Source organism: Microtus pennsylvanicus, chromosome 17 (assembly GCF_037038515.1).
Source record: "Microtus pennsylvanicus isolate mMicPen1 chromosome 17, mMicPen1.hap1, whole genome shotgun sequence".
Lineage (NCBI taxonomy): Eukaryota > Metazoa > Chordata > Mammalia > Rodentia > Cricetidae > Microtus > Microtus pennsylvanicus.
This window is the reverse complement of record NC_134595.1, coordinates 38,120,513-38,139,027: the sequence shown is the minus strand read 5'-3', so window position 1 is coordinate 38,139,027 and position 18,515 is coordinate 38,120,513. Positions and strand designations below refer to the sequence as shown.

The 18,515-nt window shown below is 51.7% G+C and overlaps 1 protein-coding gene across 4 annotated transcripts; it reads left to right on the top strand.

The window, feature by feature from the left end:
- The first annotated feature begins 2,185 nt into the window (after window positions 1-2,185).
- On the top strand, window positions 2,186-17,769 carry Ptprn (protein tyrosine phosphatase receptor type N). Of its 4 annotated transcripts, none has more exons than XM_075951245.1 (23): window positions 2,186-2,396; window positions 4,058-4,108; window positions 4,291-4,404; window positions 5,931-6,027; window positions 7,956-8,196; window positions 8,280-8,634; window positions 9,479-9,613; window positions 10,242-10,276; window positions 10,881-11,158; window positions 11,351-11,437; window positions 11,667-11,746; window positions 11,883-11,947; window positions 12,554-12,772; window positions 13,259-13,459; window positions 13,559-13,706; window positions 13,843-13,916; window positions 14,122-14,199; window positions 14,298-14,417; window positions 14,769-14,935; window positions 16,263-16,316; window positions 16,675-16,739; window positions 16,927-17,000; window positions 17,201-17,769. In XM_075951245.1, exons 1-23 carry the CDS (start codon window positions 2,282-2,284, stop codon window positions 17,270-17,272), a joined length of 2,925 nt encoding a protein of 974 aa, XP_075807360.1. In that variant the 5' UTR covers window positions 2,186-2,281; the 3' UTR covers window positions 17,273-17,769. The 4 variants fall into 4 exon arrangements, with proteins under 4 accessions (XP_075807360.1, XP_075807361.1, XP_075807359.1 ...); XM_075951244.1 differs by having other exon boundaries at window positions 2,187-2,396; window positions 7,938-8,196; window positions 9,482-9,613; XM_075951243.1 differs by having other exon boundaries at window positions 2,187-2,396; window positions 7,938-8,196.
- Window positions 17,770-18,515: the final 746 nt, after the last annotated feature.

Sequence of the window (18,515 nt, the reverse complement as noted above, 5' to 3'; positions counted from 1 at the left end):
TCTACTGTAGACTGGTTATCGGTTTTAACATCCCCCTGTAGTAGCATAACCAGACTTTATGCATCTCCCGGAATGAAGCAATTGAAGGTATTCTGCTTACATTTAAAAAAATACAATCCAACTAACGCTTTAGGGATAATTTCTACTGTACAGAAGGAAATAGAGAGGACGTATGTGATTATGTGATACATACATCAACGCAGGGAAACCCACACTGAGGCAAATCTAGAAGATGAGGAATTCGGAGGAGAAAAATGACATCCTTTCTATCCTACTTGACAATGTGAAAAACGGAGGAAGGGTGATGATTAGTCATCTGTGCTAAGTTTAAAAGAATTAAGAATACAATTATATTTGGCCAGGCAGTGGTCAGTGGTGGAGTAAGCCTTTAATCCCAGCACTCAGGAGGCAGAGGTAGGTTGATCTTTGAGTTTGAGGCCAGCCTGGTCTGTAGAATGAGTTCCAGAATGGCGAAGACTAGGATAAATCCTGTCTTGAAAAAAAAACAAAAATAAAGAAAGAAAGAATATAATTAAATGCAATAGTGACCCTCAATTGATTCCTCTTTGAACAAAAAAGCCGAAAAGACAAGTTGCAAACAATTTGAGACATTTGAATATGAATTGAGCTCTAAGCGACGTTATTGTAGGAAAGTGTCCTTATTTCCTAGAGATGCATGTTGAAATATTTATAAGTGAAATTTCTAATGTCTATCATTTCTATTTAAATATTAAAAGGAGAAAACATCTCCCAAATATCAATAACGATGAAGTCTAGATAAGTGTTTTTTCACCAAACCTCTGTGTGTGTGTGTGTGTGTGTGTGTGTGTGTGTGTGTGTGTTGAGGGAAGCACTCAGCTAGAGATCAGAAGGCAATGTCTTAGAGACAGTCCCCTCCTTCTATCTTTACATGGATTCAGAGGGTCATCAGGTTTGGATAGTGAATGTCTTTGCTGACTGAGTCATCTCACCAGACCCATATTGTCTTAAAAACAAAACAAATAAATAAACAAAGCAGCTAGAAGGCAAAAGAGTAACGTAATCAAATTGGAACGTTAGAAAAGTCCATAGGAAAAAAAGAAAACTCCGTGACCCACTGGATAAATAAAAGTGGCATCAAAAAGCCATGGAGGAAACTTCTGGGCTCGGCTTGAGGAAATGGTCTAACTGAAGCGGTTAGGGTGGAGAGAAGTGGTCTGATGTGTAGCTTATGGTGGAAACCATGGGGTCGTTGATAAGCTTGAGACAGGGGAGGCTAAGGGACCCTCAAAGCCAATGACAAATGTCAGTGCTTGCAGGGGTGCAGCTGGGGGAAGCAAGGCAACTTCTGACATTCTGTAACACGGTAGGGTAACTAACTATCGGTGACAACAATGCATTGGCTATTTCAAATTAGCTGATAGGAAAGATTCTGGGCATTCCTAACACAAAGAAATTATGAATGTCTGGGGGTAATAGTTAAGCCAGATATGTGGATCTGTTCATTGCACACTGCATACATGTATGTGCAGGTACTGAAATGTCACACTGTGATATGTGTATGTTGCTATATATTAACTAAAAGAAAACAAATACCAAAGAAAAAATTTGAAGACAGAATGTAAACGGAAAAGAAGTCAATGCATAGGAGCGGTTGTGATTGCACAACAGGTCTTGGCCCAGAGATGAGTTAACGCATAAATTCTCACCACCACCGCTGGGGCAGGTGCTTTTGCCCCTCCGCTTTACCAAACAAGGTAAGCAACTAGCTCAAGGCTATTCCCGCACACACGCCCAACCATCCCTGATCTTCGGGATGACGCCAGTAGCTGTGATTGGAGATGCGTTACAAGTTCCTATTCTGGTTTCCTACGCTTCTTGTCTCAGGGTGTGTACTCGCTGGCCCACGTATCTTTCCTGTTCACCATAGAACTTGAGTCCTTTTCAATAACCCTGAGCAAAGGAAACAGAGGCGGTGGACCTGAAAAATACAGGTCAGGAGTGGGTGGACCCAGTGGGAATTCTAGAAAGGAAGCTACTATATGGTGGAGGAGACTTAGGTTGAGTAGGTCCCGAGCTAAGAGGGGGCTCTTACGCCAGTGTGACGCAAATAGGCATAAGAGCCGGGGGTGGAGATGTCGTCACCGCACGCCTGCAGTTGGCTAAGTCGCCTCAAGAGGGGCCTGTAGACCCCGCCTTGGAGGTGGGTGGGGAGCGGTAGGCTCCGCCTAGGCTCCTCGGCTGACTCCCGCCAGCGTCCCTGAGACTCTGGCTGGAGAGCGAGCTCACGCAGCCGGGAAGGATGCGGCGTCCGCGGCGGCCTGGGGGTCCCGGGGGCTCCGGGGGCCTCCGGCTGCTGGTCTGCCTGCTGCTGCTGAGCGGCCGCCCCGGGGGCTGCAGCGCCATCAGTGCCCACGGTCAGGAGAAAACTTGATGGGGGGAGAGCAGGGGCCGGGAGCAGAACTCGGTAGTGGTGGAGGGGGGCAAGGGAAGCGTCGCAAAGACAAGAAGCCCAGGTAGACTAAATGTAGCGGGGCGGAGGGGCGGGGGGCGTGAGGGCTACGGGATGAGGAAGATGAGAGGCGAGGCAGGGATCCGAAGGAAGATGAAGATGAGGGCGGCTGCAAGGAAAGGGGCGTAGGCCGGGAGGTGGAGCTGGGATACGCAGGCGGGACCTGGGAGAAGTGGGCTCCAGGGAAAACAAGGTTCGGGAGAAGGAATGGGGGTGTACGCGAGTCGACGGATTTAGAGGGACTACGGGACCGTGGAGAGGCCAGAGACGTCGAGGTGGAGACTCGAACTGAAGAATCGGAAGCCGGGAAGGAGGAAGGAAGGTGGAAGAGGCGACCACCCGGCGGCAGAAGCCTGGCCTCTGTCACCCGGCTCCAGCTTCCCTGGAGGATTGGCTAGAGACCAGGGCTCATTTGCTGCGAGTTGGTCACCTATAAGAAGGGGACACGTGGGGGAGGGAGCAGAAGAGGACGAAAAGGGGAAGGTCCTCTCCTTGTCCCCCTCCCCACAACCAGGTCTGATGCTGACTCACATCTAAGCGGACGGAGTCAGCGCTGACTCACGGGCCCGGGATGGGGGTGGGAAGGTGGCGAGTGGGGGAAGGGGTGCAGCCTCTCCATCTGGCGCCCTCTTTCCCCACCCTGGCTTGGAGGCTAGTGTACGGTACTTCCTGTGAGGCCGAGAGTTAACAAGATAGAGCCGAGGGATGAGATCCTGTGGCGACTCCTGGTCTCGTCACCCCTCCCTTGGTAGCTGGCTCCCCTCCCTACGTACTCTTGGCTCCCAGATTCAGCACCACGGACAGCACCAGCGCCGCAAGCCTGGGATAGGCTGCCACAGAATCAGGCACCTGCACCCCTTCCATATCACGTTGGAGTTTCCGCCTCTTCCGAGTTCCAGGCCACGAGAGTTAGGATGTTTTGCGATATTTGGGAAACTACGGTTTCCTTTTGAATTTAGTCTCAGATTCTCCCACAATTATACATGCTCTCCGCCCCCTTCCTCGCATTGCTCCAACTCCCAGTTAAGCAAATTGAGCCTTTTAAAGACTCAAACTAAGATCTTTAAAATTCAAAGCTAGACCCCATACTTCCTCCGGAGTTTTAGGTCATGGGGCTGGAGAGATGGCTCTGTCAGTAGTACTGCTTGTCATACGAGTATGAAGACCTGAGCTCAGATCTTTAGTACCCATATAAAAAGCCATGCAATGTGATTCATGTCCAACCCCAGGGCTGAAAAAGTAGAGACAGATAAATTTCTGGGATGTGCAAGGCAAACTCCAGACTCAGTGAGAGACCCAGTTTTGAAAATATGAAGTGGGCAACAAGTGTGGAAGATACCCAACATTGACCTCTGGCCTCCAATACACATGAACACATGCATGAACATACATAAATTTGTATGCATACACGAGAGAAAGAGAGAGAGAGAATTCTAGTCCTCTTCCCTGCTGTCCTCCCAACCTAAAGCCTTCCTTAGAATGAAATAATGGGCCACATCTGCTTCCCAGGTTTCCCAGGCATCTAGCCCTTCTCTGTGTTCTGAGCATCTATCCGCTTTTCCACAGGCTGTCTGTTTGACCGCAGGCTCTGCTCACACCTGGAAGTCTGTATCCAGGGTGAGTAGGGCCCTGGCATAGGATTCAAAGGACAAAGATGGGGAGGGAGAGCCCAGATGTCAGGAGGGCAGAAGAGCAGCACCCTAAAGCCAGAGAAGGTGGAAAGAGCATTGTCCGTCTGCAGCCTGGACTTTGGAAGGCCTTCTACAAACCCCATGACAACAGCACCTTTGTGCTTCTAGATGGCTTGTTTGGACAGTGCCAGGCAGGAGTCGGGCAGGCACGGCCACTTTTACAAGTCACTTCCCCAGTTCTCCAGCGCTTACAAGGTGTGCTCCGGCAACTCATGTCCCAAGGTGAGGTCTGATTGCTCGAGGACACAGAGATTGGGACTTGGTTGGTGGGGAAGTAAGGGTGCACCTCATCCAAAAATCTCTTCATACATCTTAATAATTATATTCATTTATGAGGCCCCACCCTCTTAGATCTTGCTGGTTAAGGGTACAGAACAAGGGTAACAATAGGACCCTAGAGGTGAGCTGTTCACATATGAATTATCTAAAGTTACACACAGGAGATCTTCAGCTAAACTTGCTGGAAATTATTTTTTAGGTTTGTTAGGATTTTGTTTGTTTGTTTGCTCTGAGACAAGCTCTCTCTGTGTAGCCCAGGCTGTCCTGGAACTCATGGTGATCCTTCTGCCTTAGCCTTACAAGTACAGGACTGTAGGCATGCACCATTACATCCATATTAAGACATGTCTTAAGAAGCTTTATGCAACAAGGGCAGTGGTGGTGCACATCTTTAGCTCCAGCACTTGGGAGGCAGAGGCAGGTGGATCTCTGAGTTTGAGGCCAGCCTGGTCTACAAAGTGAGTTCCAGGACAGCCAGGACAGTTACACAGAGAAACCCTGTCTTGGAGGAAATAAAAGAAGTTTGCTGCAAAATATTGGCGTGACAGATGCAAGAGGACACAGGTGAAACATTATTGCTGTAAGTGGAAGAAATGACATCATATTTCCGTGCTAAGAGGAATAACTCAGTGGAGAGGAGAAGGATGGAGATAGGAGAGAAATCGGGGAGACTGAAATCTAGGGGTCCCTTGGAGGGAACACAGCAAGTTCTGATGCATGCATGGAACAGCTGCTTGCAGGTCCCAGGATATGAGTCATGAGTAATCCAGATTATAAATCCAGAGCAGGACCTGGGATCCCAGCACTTGGGAGGCTGAGACAGAAGGATCGCCATGAGTTCCAGGCCAGCCTGTGCTACACAGTGAGACCCTGACTCTAAATAAATAAACCCATAGAAGGAAGAATGGAGGAGAGTGAGATGCTGTGCCTCTAGATTGAGTGAGAGATCTTTTCTGAGAGCAGAGCTTCATGGGTAGAGTCAGTCAGAACCCATGCCCCAGGATAAGGGGATGCTGGCAGGAGAACATGGTGGGGATCACGGTGGAGATGGTCCAAGGTTTCGGAGCCCACAAAATGTGTGTTATCCCCACTATACAAAAGACTCAGGCTTAGATGGAGAAATGCAGAGATGGCATCAGCGACAGCATTGCTGAGAGCTCTTCGTGTGACAGAACTATCACCCATGATGTGTTATTTTAATTATCACAGCAGTCTTAGGAGATACAAAGCCCCAGGCGAGAGAGTTGAGGTGCTGGGACACTGGAAGCTTAACAACACCCAAGGCCCCCAGCTCTTCAGCAAACAAAGCTGGGTTTCAGCCCAGGCAGTTTGACTCCAAAAGTTGTACCTGGGGGTAGAGATGGGGAGGCAGCTCAGCTCATCCACTGCATTTCCAATGGTGCAGCCCTGCCAAGCCTCCACTCTGGTACTGGGCCCCCAGTCTCAAGCCCTGTCCTTTCTCCTGACAGGATTGTCATGGCGTGATGACCTCACCCAGCATGTGATCTCCCAGGAGATGGAACGCATCCCCAGGCTTCATCCCTCAGAACTCCATCCAAGGGACAGGTAGGTAGTCTTTCTCAACAGCTGTAGGCTGTTGGGGCCGGTGATCTGTACCTCTCCTTATAGGCAAGGGGGTGGAGGTGCCAAGGTCACCAGGCTGGGGCACAGGTAAAAGAGCATTGAGAATGGTCCCTCTAACGTGTTGACATGGCTCAGAAGGGGCTGAGTTTATCCTAGAGATCCAGCAAAACAGGACAATAAATAAATACTTTAAAAAGAAATGCTGATATTTGATATTTAAAGTCGTTGTTAAAGACAAACTAGAGAGGTGGATTAGAGGCTGAGAGGCTGCTCTTCCAGGGGACCTGAGTTTAGTTCCCAGCAACCGCATGGGGCCCCACAACCATCTATAGTGAGATCTGGTGCCCTCTTCTGGCTTGCAGTTGTATATGCAAGCAGAACACTATATACATAATAAATAAATCTAAAAAAGACAAACTAGAATTTTCTTGGACTTAGTTGTTCCATCGCTGTGTGGAATTGTGTAAGGCAGAAAGTGGCATTGTCTCTCCGTGGTTAGAGCCTCTAAAGCAGGGGTTCTCAACCTTCCTGACGCTGTGACCCTTTAATACAGTTCCTCATGTTGCAGTGACCACCCAACCATAAAATTATCTTCATTGCTACTTCATAACTGCAATTTTGCTACTCTTATGAATCATAATATAAATACCTGTGTCTTCCAATGGTCTTAGGTAACCCTTATGAAAGGGTCATTCAACCCCCAGCGGGTAACCCAGGGGTTGAGAACATCTGCTCTAAAGGCAATTCTCAGACAAAGAAGAACCTGTGGAGGTCAGATAATAATACCAGGACCAATAAGGCAATAGCAGTTGGGCCAAGGCAGTCTTAGTTGTTTGAATATGTACTTAGAGAGCTGGGGTGGGGTGGGCTGCACAGGGACAATAATGCAGAGGCCTCCTAAAGTCACAGTCCATCTTGTATGTGTGTATGCGTGTATGTATGCGTGTATGTGTGTGTATACATGTATGTATGTGTGTATGCATGTGTGTATGTATGCGTGCATGTATGCGTGTATGCATGTATGTACGTGTGTATGCATGTATGTGTGTGTATGCATGTATGTATGTGTGTATGCATGTATGCATGCATGTATGTGTGTATGCATGTATGTGTGTGCATGTATGTGTGTGTGCATGTGTGTATGCATGTATGTGTGTGCATGTATGTATGTGTGATGCATGGATGTATGTGTGTATGCATGGATGTATGTGTATGCATGTATGTATGTATGTGTGCATGCATGTATGTATGCGTGTATGCATGTGTGTATGCATGCATGTATGTGTGTATGCATGCATGTATGTGTGTATGCATGTATGTATGTGTGTATGCATGTATGTATGTGTGTATGCATGTATGTATGTGTGTATGCATGTATGTGTGTATGCATGTATGTATGTATGTGTGTATGCATGTATGCCCCAGATGCCTTCCCCAGCACCCGATCTCCCTTTCATCATCCCCTTGAGCTTCATTAGACTGTGCAAGTGTGTTTTGAGTACGTGGTTGGGAATGTAGCTCAGTGGTAGAGTGTTTGTCTTGCATACACAAGGCCCTGGGTTTGACCCCTAGCTAAACACACACACACACACGCACATGCACACACACACACACACACACACACGCGTGTAAACCCCTGTTCTTTTTTTTACCCAAAGTACCATAGTCACCAAGCCAGAGGGCCTACTCTCACCTCCGTGCCCTCTAGCCCATCTCTCCTCTTCATTTAAGAGGATGAAGCTGTTCTAAATGGCAGACTGTCCAACCTCAGCCTTGAAAACTCTCCACACCTTTGTCTTATACAAACATATAAATGAGTCTCCCCTCTCTTCCCCTCTCCCTCCCCCTCCCTCCCTCTTTCCCACTCCTTATCTCCCTCTTTTCCTCCCCAGGTCTGGTTTGATGCCTAGGAGACCAGGCCCTGCTGGGGAGCTGCTTTCTCAGGGCAATCCCACTGGCTCCTCTCCTGCTGCCCAGGGGCTCCCTCGGCCTCCAGGGGGTGGGAATGGAGCTGGGGTGGGCTCCCCACTGTCCTCTCTGCAGGCTGAGCTGCTACCCCCTCTCTTGGAACACCTGCTAATGCCCCCACAGCCTCCCCACCCTGCTCTGACTTACGAATCCACATTGCTGCAGCCTTACCTGTTCCACCAGGTGAGCTCTTGACTCTGGCCATGACTCAACCACAGTACCCACTCCTGACTTCGATTCTTACCCACATCTCTGGTTTCTTACAGTTTGGCCCCCGAGATGGCTCCCGGAGCTCAGAGAGCTCCCCAGGGGTGGTTAGTGTTGGCCACCTGCCCAAGGCTGAAGCTCCTGCCCTCTTCAGCAGAAGTGCTTCCAAGGCCATTCTGGGGGCTCACTCTGGCCACTCCTTCGGAGACCTTCCGGGTCCCTCACCCGCTCAGCTTTTCCAGGACTCAGGGCTGCTCTACATGACCCAAGAGTTGCCAGTGCCTGGTAGGGCCAGGGTACCAAGGCTGCCAGAGCAAGGGGGCAGCAGCCGGACAGAGGACTCTTCAGAGGGCTATGAGGAGGAAGTAGTAGGGGATCATGGGGAGAAGCCCCCTTCCCAAGCAGTACAACCAGGTAAATGGACCCCCGGCACCCACCTCTGTCTATGGCGGCTTCTCCCTGCCAGTCCTGGAAGATGTCATTTATTCATTTGTTTTTTAAATATATTTTTTATAAAGATTTATTTATTTATTATGTACTCAGTGTTCTGCCTGCATGTATCACTGCTGGCCAGAAGAGGGCACCAAATCTCATTAAAAATGGCTGTGAGCCCATGTGGTTGCTGGGAAATGAACTCAGGACCTTTGGAAGAGCAGGCAAAGTTCTTGACCACTGAGCCATCTCTCCAGCACCTCTTTTGTTTACTTAATTGTACTTTTATTTTGTTTTTCTGTTTTGAGACAAGGTTTCTCTGTGTTATGGTCCTAACTGTCCTGGAACTAGCTCTTATAGATCAGGCTAGCCTCAAACTCACAGAGATCCACCTGCCTCTGCCTTCCAAGGGCTGGGAGGCATGTACCACCATTGCCAGGTTTTTGATTTATTTTAAGAGATCTTGCTATTATTCCAGACTATTCTTGAACTCATTTTTAGCACAGGCTGGACTCAAACTTGCTTCATTCCTCTTGCCTCAGACTACTGAGTACTGAGACTACAGGCATGAACCACCACACTTGGCGTTCTGCCTTTGGTTCACACATTTAAAGTGTCTAGCGACAAGCTGGTGTCCACAGGCACTAACTCCAGTGAAGGCACAGTGGGGTTTGCACCTGGTATACCTCAAGTTGTTCAAAGTCTGAGAATGGGAGGGCATCAGTGTACAGAATTCTCAAATGTGCTTGTCCCCTTCCCCACCCATCTATTTGCATCCCGTCAAGGTATCTTACCATCTGCCCTAAGCTCTTTGTCTGGCTCCCAGCAGATATAACTATGCAGAGATTGGCTGCTGTCCTGGCAGGCTATGGGGTAGAGCTGCGTCAGCTGACCCCGGAGCAGCTCTCCACCCTCCTGACCCTGCTGCAGTTACTGCCCAAGGGCACAGGAAGAAATCTTGGTGAGTGTCCAGGCAGGGAGGGAAGAAACTCCCTGCTCCATGAAAGCTTACTGTCCCACTACTCAAGACTGCAGGGAGGACAGTTTGTGACCTGGAGGGTCACAAGGGGAGAGTTTTTGGTCTTGCTTTTTCTTGAGATGGAGTCTTGCTGTAGGATAGGCTAACCTAATAACTCATGATCCTAGCTGGGCCAGATGATGCACGCCTTTGATCTCGGCACTCAGGAAGCAGAGGCAGGCAGATCTCTAAGTCTGAGACCAGCCTGGTCTACAGAGAAAGTTCTAGAACAGCCAGGGCTACACAAAGAAACTCTGTCTGGAAAAACAAACAACAAAAAAGGACTCATGACCCTTCTGCCTCTGCTTCTAGAGTGTAGAGACTGCAGGCATGGTCTAGCATGCCTGGCTGAAAAGAGAGTTCTTTTACCAACACATCCCAGGAAGCAAGGGGGTAAGACAGGAAGCCGTAGCATTAGACCAGGAAAAGACCAGAGGGTGGGAAGCTCAAGGTGAGGGGGAGACGGAGAGAGGGAGCAGGGGAAGGTATCTGTGTTACAGGGGCTCACAGACAGATCGTGTCCCAGAGCTCTGGTCCTTTCTCTAGACTCTCGCTTTTTCTGTCTCCCCAGGAGGGGCTGTAAATGTCGGAGCTGATGTCAAGAAAGTGAGTTCCCAGCACCTTCCTGCCTCACAAACCCTTCTTGGCTGAAATCTGAATGCCAGGGGTCATGGCTCGGAATCTCTCCTCTGCTCCCTCATTCTGAGGCCCAGGGACTTCAAATCCTCACCCGTGGCCTCACTTCAAGTTGATACAACCAAAAGCCAGAATCTTAACCCACTCCTCTTTTTACCACAATCCTTTCGGATTCTGATGATCCCTATAGTAGGGACTCTGGTGGGGGCTCCCCCCTGTTGTAGCTGCATGGTTTTTCCTTCTGTTTTAGACGTTGGCATCTCACATGTCACCACTGAACAAAATCCTCAAAACCATTGCCTTTCTGTTCATCTTTCCAGACAATCAGGCTCTCCTTGTGAATTTACCACATTTCCCTCATTCGATCCTTTAACCATTCATTCATCCATTTGATTCCCACTCTTTGGATGTGTTCTCCGTGCCCATTGTATGGGATGGGGGGGGGGGGCAGAAAGCTAAACAGTTTCTAAATTCCTCTGTCAAAGAGTTTACAGCCCCCAAAGTGTGGCCCTCCCGTCCCCAGCTCCGAGCCCTTCCACTCCAGGGGTTACACTTGCATCCTGCCTTGTAACAGACAACAGAAGAACAAATGCAGAAAGGGGAAACAGAAGAACCTCGGCCCCCCACACCCTTGCTTCCTGGATACCCCACTGCCAGCCCCACCTTCAATGAAGTTCAGCAGGTACTGAGCCCTGGCATCCCCGAGCCTCCCCAAACAGCTGGTCCTCCTGGAGTCTCATCTGTCCTGCTGGAGAAGAAAAGTCCCTTGAGCCAGAGCCAGAGCACAGCGGTGGAGCAGCCTTCAGCTCGACCATCAGCTGAGGAATACGGCTATATAGTCACTGACCAGAAGTAAGCACTGCTGGGGGGAGGGGGGGAAGCCTTCCTGTCCCCGAGGGGTTGGGCTGGCCTATTTGCAGGAAGCAGAGAGAAAGAATGCAGCTTTCATTTAAAAAAAAAATGGTTCTGTGCCTCTGGAGGTGGCCTATTTCACTAAAGCCTCTGAGCATCCCCTTCCTCCCTCTGCCTGCCCCTCTCCTGCAGACCCTTGAGTTTGGTGGCTGGAGTCAAACTGCTGGAGATTCTGGCTGAGCATGTGCACATGTCCTCAGGCAGCTTCATCAACATCAGGTGGGACCGCCATCCCCGTGAGGCAGCACAGGGGTCTAGAAAGTAGCCTGAGTGAGTTGGCGCTGAAGGGGTCAGGGAGACGCTGCCAACTTGTGGAAGTGCGACAGCCCCCTGTGGCTCTACTGCCAGCCCGATCCTAAATCTGCCTGTGGGAAGAGGTGCTGGCCTCTTTATTTTAGAGGCCGGAATCTCAGGTGGGTCAGGTAGTAACAGACCTCCTATTTGGCAGTGTGGTGGGACCAGCCGTCACCTTCCGAATCCGGCACAATGAGCAAAACCTGTCTTTGGCAGATGTGACTCAGCAAGCTGGTAAATACCATTCTATCCTTGGGCCCAGGCTAAGCCTGACCCCCAACTGCGATTCCCAGGCCTGTGATAATGCTTCCTTAAAATATTTCCAGCCTGTATGGGGCTGGAAAGAGCCTGATGTGAATCCTTCCTGCAGGGCTGGTGAAGTCTGAACTGGAAGCGAAGACAGGGCTCCAGATTCTACAGACAGGGGTGGGACAGGTAAGCACTAACTGTAGGCGCTGACTCTGAACACAAGAGAGGGGGCGAAGGACTGGAGAACTCAAGGAGTTGAAAGTTCTTTTGGCTCTCCAACCTCCTTTCCCTGGCAGCCCCTCTGTGCAGTTCTCATTTCGACCAGCAGATGGCGAAGTGGCTCTTTCCTGGAAGACCATCTTTTTTTTCTTTTTTCTTTTGTGTGTGGGTGGCGGTTTCAAGACAGTGTTTCTCTGTGTAGCTCTGGAGCCTGTCCTGGCACTCGCTCTGTAGACCAGGCTGTCCTCAAACTCACAAAGATCTGCCTGCCTCTGCCTCTTGAGTGCTGGGATTAAAGGCCTGTGCCACCCCTTCTGACCATTCTTGATGGCTAGACCATCATTTTCATACCGACATCTCCTTTTCTCTTTTTATACGGAAACCCTTCTGGTGGGATCGCCCAAAGCTTCTGGCACTTGCGTTGGTCCGATGGGGATTGGGAAGGAGGCTCTCTGCCCTTCTGCATGCCCTGCATGCCCCTACCGTCACAGCTTTGTCCCTAGAGGTGGCCTAAGGAGTCAGGGCCCAGTCCCCCCTGCCGCCATGCCACTGACTCTGGTTTTGTTCCCACAGAGGGAGGAGGCAGCTGCAGTCCTTCCCCGACAAGCCCACGGCACATCTCCCATGCGCTCAATGCTGCTTACTCTGGTGGCCCTGGCAGGTGTCGCTGGGCTGCTGGTGGCTTTGGCAGTGGCCCTGTGTATGCGCCATCATTCAAGACAGCGGGATAAGGAGCGCCTGGCAGCCCTGGGGCCGGAGGGGGCCCATGGTGACACTACTTTTGAGTACCAGGTGTGCAGGTTCATGGAGGGAAGGAAGTACAGGGACTTGAGAGACTTGTTCTTGTATGGGGGGAGGAGGGGAGCAGAATTGGAAGGGGGTGTTGCCATGTACTTTTTAAGTGAATAAGGGGCGGGGATAGCCAGTGCCTGAGATTCCTTTCAAGGCTACGATTCTGGGGTTTCACTTTGTGATATCTGAGGTTGTCATAAGCACCATCCGAGCACCAAAGAAGGGGCAAAGACAGACCTTGCTTACCCCATCGATCAGAGACAAGCCTAAGGCTCCAGACTTGACTCCAAGGCCTTGTCTGTCTGTCTGTCTGTCTGTCTGTCTGCCTGCCTGCCTGCCTGCCTGCCTGGAGCACTGGGAACTGAGCTCTGGGCCTCATTCAAGCTGTGCAAGCATTTCTACCCACCCTACCACTGAGCTGCAGCCCCACGGCCCTGTTGAAGGATTTCTAGGGAATCCCAGCCTCACCCAATGCTCCTTCTGCAGGACCTGTGCCGCCAGCACATGGCCACAAAGTCCCTGTTCAACCGGGCAGAGGGTCAGCCAGAGCCTTCTAGGGTGAGCAGTGTGTCCTCCCAGTTCAGTGATGCAGCCCAGGCCAGCCCCAGTTCCCACAGCAGCACCCCATCTTGGTGTGAGGAGCCCGCCCAGGCCAACATGGACATCTCTACGGGACACATGATTCTGGTCAGGAATGGAGCCAGGCCCAAAGTGGGGAGGGGACAGGCTGGCAGGAGAGGCAAGATGAGCAGTGTGGGCCAGAGCCAGGTGGTGGTACCCCTACAGGCATATATGGAGGATCATCTTCGGAACCGCGACCGGTTGGCCAAGGAGTGGCAGGCCCTGTGTGCCTACCAGGCAGAGCCAAACACCTGCGCCACCGCCCAGGGCGAGGGCAACATCAAGAAGAACCGCCATCCCGACTTCCTGCCTTGTAAGTGAGCAGCCGGCTAGCCTGGCCCCGCCCTGGGCTAGGAGCAATTCGGGGCTATGGGGAAGTGTTGGGGCTCCTGGTCCAGGCTGAGTGGCAGATGCCTGGTGCCAGAAGGCCGTTTGGGGGTTCTGCACAGATGACCACGCCCGCATCAAACTGAAAGTGGAGAGCAGTCCTTCTCGGAGTGATTACATCAACGCCAGCCCCATCGTAAGTGGCTCTGACTTCCACCCTCACCTTGTTCCGTCTGCGATGTCCCTCTTTACTGGAGCCCTGTAGCAATTGTAGAGCCTGGGTCTTCGCATTAAAATAGAGACTTCTCAGCCTTCCCCAGACCCTGGGCCACTCCTAACCCACCTTCCCTCCAAGCTGGCCCTTCCTATTCTGGCTCATGACATATCCTCCATATCCTCAGATCGAGCACGACCCTCGGATGCCAGCCTACATAGCCACACAGGGACCGCTGTCCCATACCATCGCGGACTTCTGGCAGGTGCATCCTTGGAGGGGGATTTCCTAGGAGCCAGAAGCCCTCGGGGCAACCAGGGCCAGGGAGGCTAGAGGGCCGCTTACCCGGGTCTCTGTCCTTAGATGGTGTGGGAGAGTGGCTGTACGGTCATTGTCATGCTGACCCCATTAGTGGAGGACGGTGTCAAACAGTGCGACCGATACTGGCCGGACGAAGGATCCTCCCTCTACCACGTCTATGAGGTCAGCAGGACCCCCACAGTTAGGGGACCGTGAGAGTGGGGAAGATGGATGGCGCTCTAGTGTTTGATATACAAATGTGTGTATAGATGCATACATACATACATACACACATATCATACATGCATGAATATTTGTGTGTTCTGTCTAGCATCAAAAGGCATTTGTAGGGACTTTGATACAGCTCAGAGCCATGAGTATATAAGACAGGGAAAATTAATATCCAAAGACTGAAATTAAGACCGCCTTTAACATCCTGAAGGATTTAGCATTTGGACTGCTTGAGAGGCAGAAGGGTGGGGCCGGGAGAGGAGCGCGTACTGCGCGCGCTCAGACCGGTGGGGTACACGGCAGGTGAACCTGGTGTCAGAGCACATCTGGTGCGAGGACTTCCTGGTGCGGAGCTTCTACCTTAAGAACGTGCAGACCCAGGAGACGCGCACGCTCACTCAGTTCCACTTCCTCAGCTGGCCGGCAGAGGGCACTCCGGCCTCTACCCGGCCGCTGCTGGACTTCCGCAGGTGAGCAGGCTGCCAGCGCCACCCCGATCTTTCTGGGGTCCCTGGTCTGACCTGCAGCCTCCCCCTAACCTCTGTACCTTTCACCAGCCTTTCATGCCCAAACCAGTTCTGGCCATGCCGCCCCAGCCTGGTGCGCTTCTCACACCCACTTTCTCCCAGAGCCTCTCCACTAGCCGACTCCTTTGCGGGCTTCTCTGGAGACCGGGTCCCCTTTCTAGTTCCCTTCTCCCGCCGGCCTCCCGCAGGCTCCTACTTTGATTCCTCCCTCCTGTCTCTTGCCTTGTCCTTCTGGCCCTCAGCTCTGTGCTCACTTGCCCTTTCTCTCTCATCCAGCTTTCATCCTCATCTTTCTTCCTGTCTTTTTGCCTGGTTTTTATTTCTCTCTCTCTCTCTTTCTTTCTTTCTTTCTTTCTTTCTTTCTTTCTTTCTTTCTTTCTTTCCCATCACTGTCCCCTCCTCCCTCCCTCTCTCCCTCCCTCCCTCTCTCCTCTGTCTCTGTCTCTGTCTCTGTCTCTGTCTCTCTCTCTCTCTCTCTCTCTCTCCTCTGTGTGTGTGTGTGTGTGTGTGAGAGAGAGAGAGAGAGAGAGAGAGAGAGAGAGAGAGAGAGAGAGAGAGAGAGAGAGGAGAGAGAGAGAGAGAGAGATCTGTTGATATCCTTCAGTTGAACAGCCACAAAGCTGGTCATTAGCAGGTGTGGCAACCGCCTAGACAGAAGAAACAGGCAGACAGGTCCCTGAGGTTTACACCAGAACTATATAAATTCAGCTGGCATGTGACAGCTAGAACAAAGTAATTGTTGTGAACGAATGCATTTTGATGACCTGACCTCAGGGCTAGTGTGGATTACAAACCTTTCATGACTGTGGAGCGAGCAGAGCTGACCTGAAAGTTCCCAGAACCACTGTTGACATTCCTCCACCTCACTAACTACCACTCGTGGAGCGAGCCTTGGTACGCGAGTTCTTTATGTAGGTTATCTATCCCATGGCATTTTGTAAGAATCCTAAAAAAGCCAGGCAGTGGTGGCTCACGTCACTAATCCCAGCACTTGGGAGGCAGAAGTAGGTGGATCTCTGAGTTTGAAGCCAGCCTGGTCTATAAAGTGAGTTCCAGGACAGCCAGGGCTACACAGGGAAACCCTGTTATTCCAGGGTCGCAGTTTGAGCACATGGCTTCTGAGCGACAAGCAAGCCCAGCGCCATCCACTGCAGCTCTCACAGGGCTGCAGAGGGAGAAAGGCAGCCTGTGAGCGCACGCTGGTGTGCTGGTGTGCGATTAGCGCATCCTCCTCCTGGCTGGCTTTTCTGATCTTCACTTCTCATTGCAGGAAGGTGAACAAGTGCTACAGAGGGCGGTCCTGCCCCATTATCGTGCACTGCAGGTGGGTGGGCCCTGCCGGGCACGCGCAAGCAAGCACACACACACACACACTCACGAATGTCAGCCCACAGCACTGCAAATGTTTTCTCTTTGGCCCTTTCTGTGGCAAGCTGGCTCAACAAAAGCCTAACCCACCAGACTGGAAAGGGCCATTCCCCATCCTACCCTGCTGCCTCCACTAAAAACTGAGCCATGGTTGGACTTTCTAGTTGTCCACATATCTGCCACTCACCATGGCTTACTAATGCTCTTCCGGGGCCAACTCTAATAATCAACCAATGTCCTCACTGCAACCCCCATGTCTGCTCCCTTCCTGCCCTGTCGGAGCTAAGCCTGTCTGTCACCAACTCCTATTTCAGTGATGGTGCAGGGAGGACAGGCACGTACATCCTTATTGACATGGTACTGAATCGCATGGCCAAAGGTAAGGTCTGTTCCCACAGCACCCGCAGCCCCTGGTCCCTCGTGGCTCCCCAGTACCCCGTGGGTCCGAGACCCCACTAGGGGGCATGTGGCCACATCTCTCAGATTTGCCAAAGATGCCCGGCTTTATGGGACTTATTCTCCCCTGGACACGCCTTTAAGCCCCGCCTACTCCACCCTGTCCCCAGGAGTGAAGGAGATCGACATTGCCGCCACCCTGGAGCATGTCCGTGACCAGCGGCCTGGCCTTGTCCGCTCTAAGGTGACAGTACCTCCCTGTCTTTCCCTAGTCACTTCCCTTCCCAAGCACTCTCTTCATGGCCACCATGAAGAAACCAGCAACAGCCTGCCCCTCCTGCATCCCCCAAGAAGCCTCCTCCCTTCCAAATTCCCAGCACCCTCCACCCCTGCCATGTCAGAGGCTAGGTTTCTCCTGACCCTTCTGCCACTGGCCTTGCACAGGACCAGTTTGAGTTTGCGCTGACAGCCGTGGCAGAGGAGGTGAATGCCATCCTCAAGGCCCTGCCCCAGTGAGCCCCCTGGGCACCTCAGTGAGCATCCTGGCCTCTGCTCCTCCTGCCTGTGCGAGCATTCGTGCACCTGCTCTTCAGTCTACCCACCTGCCATCCTGGCCCATCTTGGGCACGGTAGCCCTTCCCAGCCCAGCGTGGAAGTGGGGTGTGGAGGGGCGGATCCACCCAGATTCTTTCATGCTAGAACCAAGGCAGTCCATGGGAGACAGACAGCAGGCAGGGGAGGAGTGGACACCGGCAAGGGTGCCCGAGCCCCATCCTACCTGAGTCTCTGTCTCCCCCTCCCCATGTCTGGATGTCCCCCACTCCCACCAGCCTGCAGTGTATAGACGGAGCAGGATGAGAAGGCCCCAGCTCCCCCAGCCCTGCTACCACTGGCTTGCCACCTTGACCCTGCTCAGCCTTCTCCCTCTAGCACAAGAGAACATTTCTAGAAAAATCTACTTTTGTATCAACGTGAATAAAGTTAGTGTGTTGTCTGTGCGGCTGCAACGTGGACCCCTTTGCCGTTCTGTCTGCTGAGCTTCCAGGCTCCAGCTGTAGCGTCGGCCTGAGCTGCCTCCCTGGAGACACTGAAAGCGGAGACCTACCGGTGACACCGGCTGCGGGGGTGCCATAACTGTCCTTGGTTTGAGAAGTGCCTGATAGCACGGCTTCTAGGTGGCTAGCGGGTTCCAAGGTACCATGTATTAGTTTTATCTTCACAGAACCATGGCCAATGACACCTCCTATACAAAGAATACAGTGTGGTCCTAGCCCAAGCCATGAAACTTGACATGGTGGAGTCCCGATTCAAACCTTGGTCAGCTGGGCCTTCACATAGCCTTTCCTCCCTGTTCTTAGAATGCTGCCTCGTGTCCTTCAGTCTCAGGAATGACATTTTTGTCACACAGGGCTGTGGGACCATCTACCTGCCACATCTCAGATGATAGCTACCACAGCCAACTCTGCCAGTGGGGTGGTGGGGCAAGTCCCCCTGGGCGGGGACGGACACTTTCTCTTTCACCTCATCCTCCTCTCAGCCCATCACCTTTAGGGGTGGACCTTGTGCCCTCTCCTCCACTCCAGGAGCCCTCACTTGAATGTCATAAGAAACCCCAGACAGTGATTCCAGACACAAAGAAGAGCTGAGCTGGGCCTGGGGTCTGGGACCACTCGCTCACGCTGGAGTTCACATAAAAACAGGGTGAATTCTGAAAGCTGGAGCTAAGAAACGACCTCACCCCAGCGTCTGTGCTCTGCTG

Coding starts and splice junctions, on each gene's coding strand:
- Ptprn (XM_075951243.1), top strand. CDS start 2,282: ATGCGGCGTCCGCGGCGGCCTGGGGGTCCCGGGGGCTCCGGGGGCCTC. Junction 14,200..14,297: donor CCATCGCGGACTTCTGGCAG/GTGCATCCTTGG, acceptor CTCTGTCCTTAG/ATGGTGTGGGAGAGTGGCTG. Junction 17,001..17,200: donor CTGGCCTTGTCCGCTCTAAG/GTGACAGTACCT, acceptor GGCCTTGCACAG/GACCAGTTTGAGTTTGCGCT.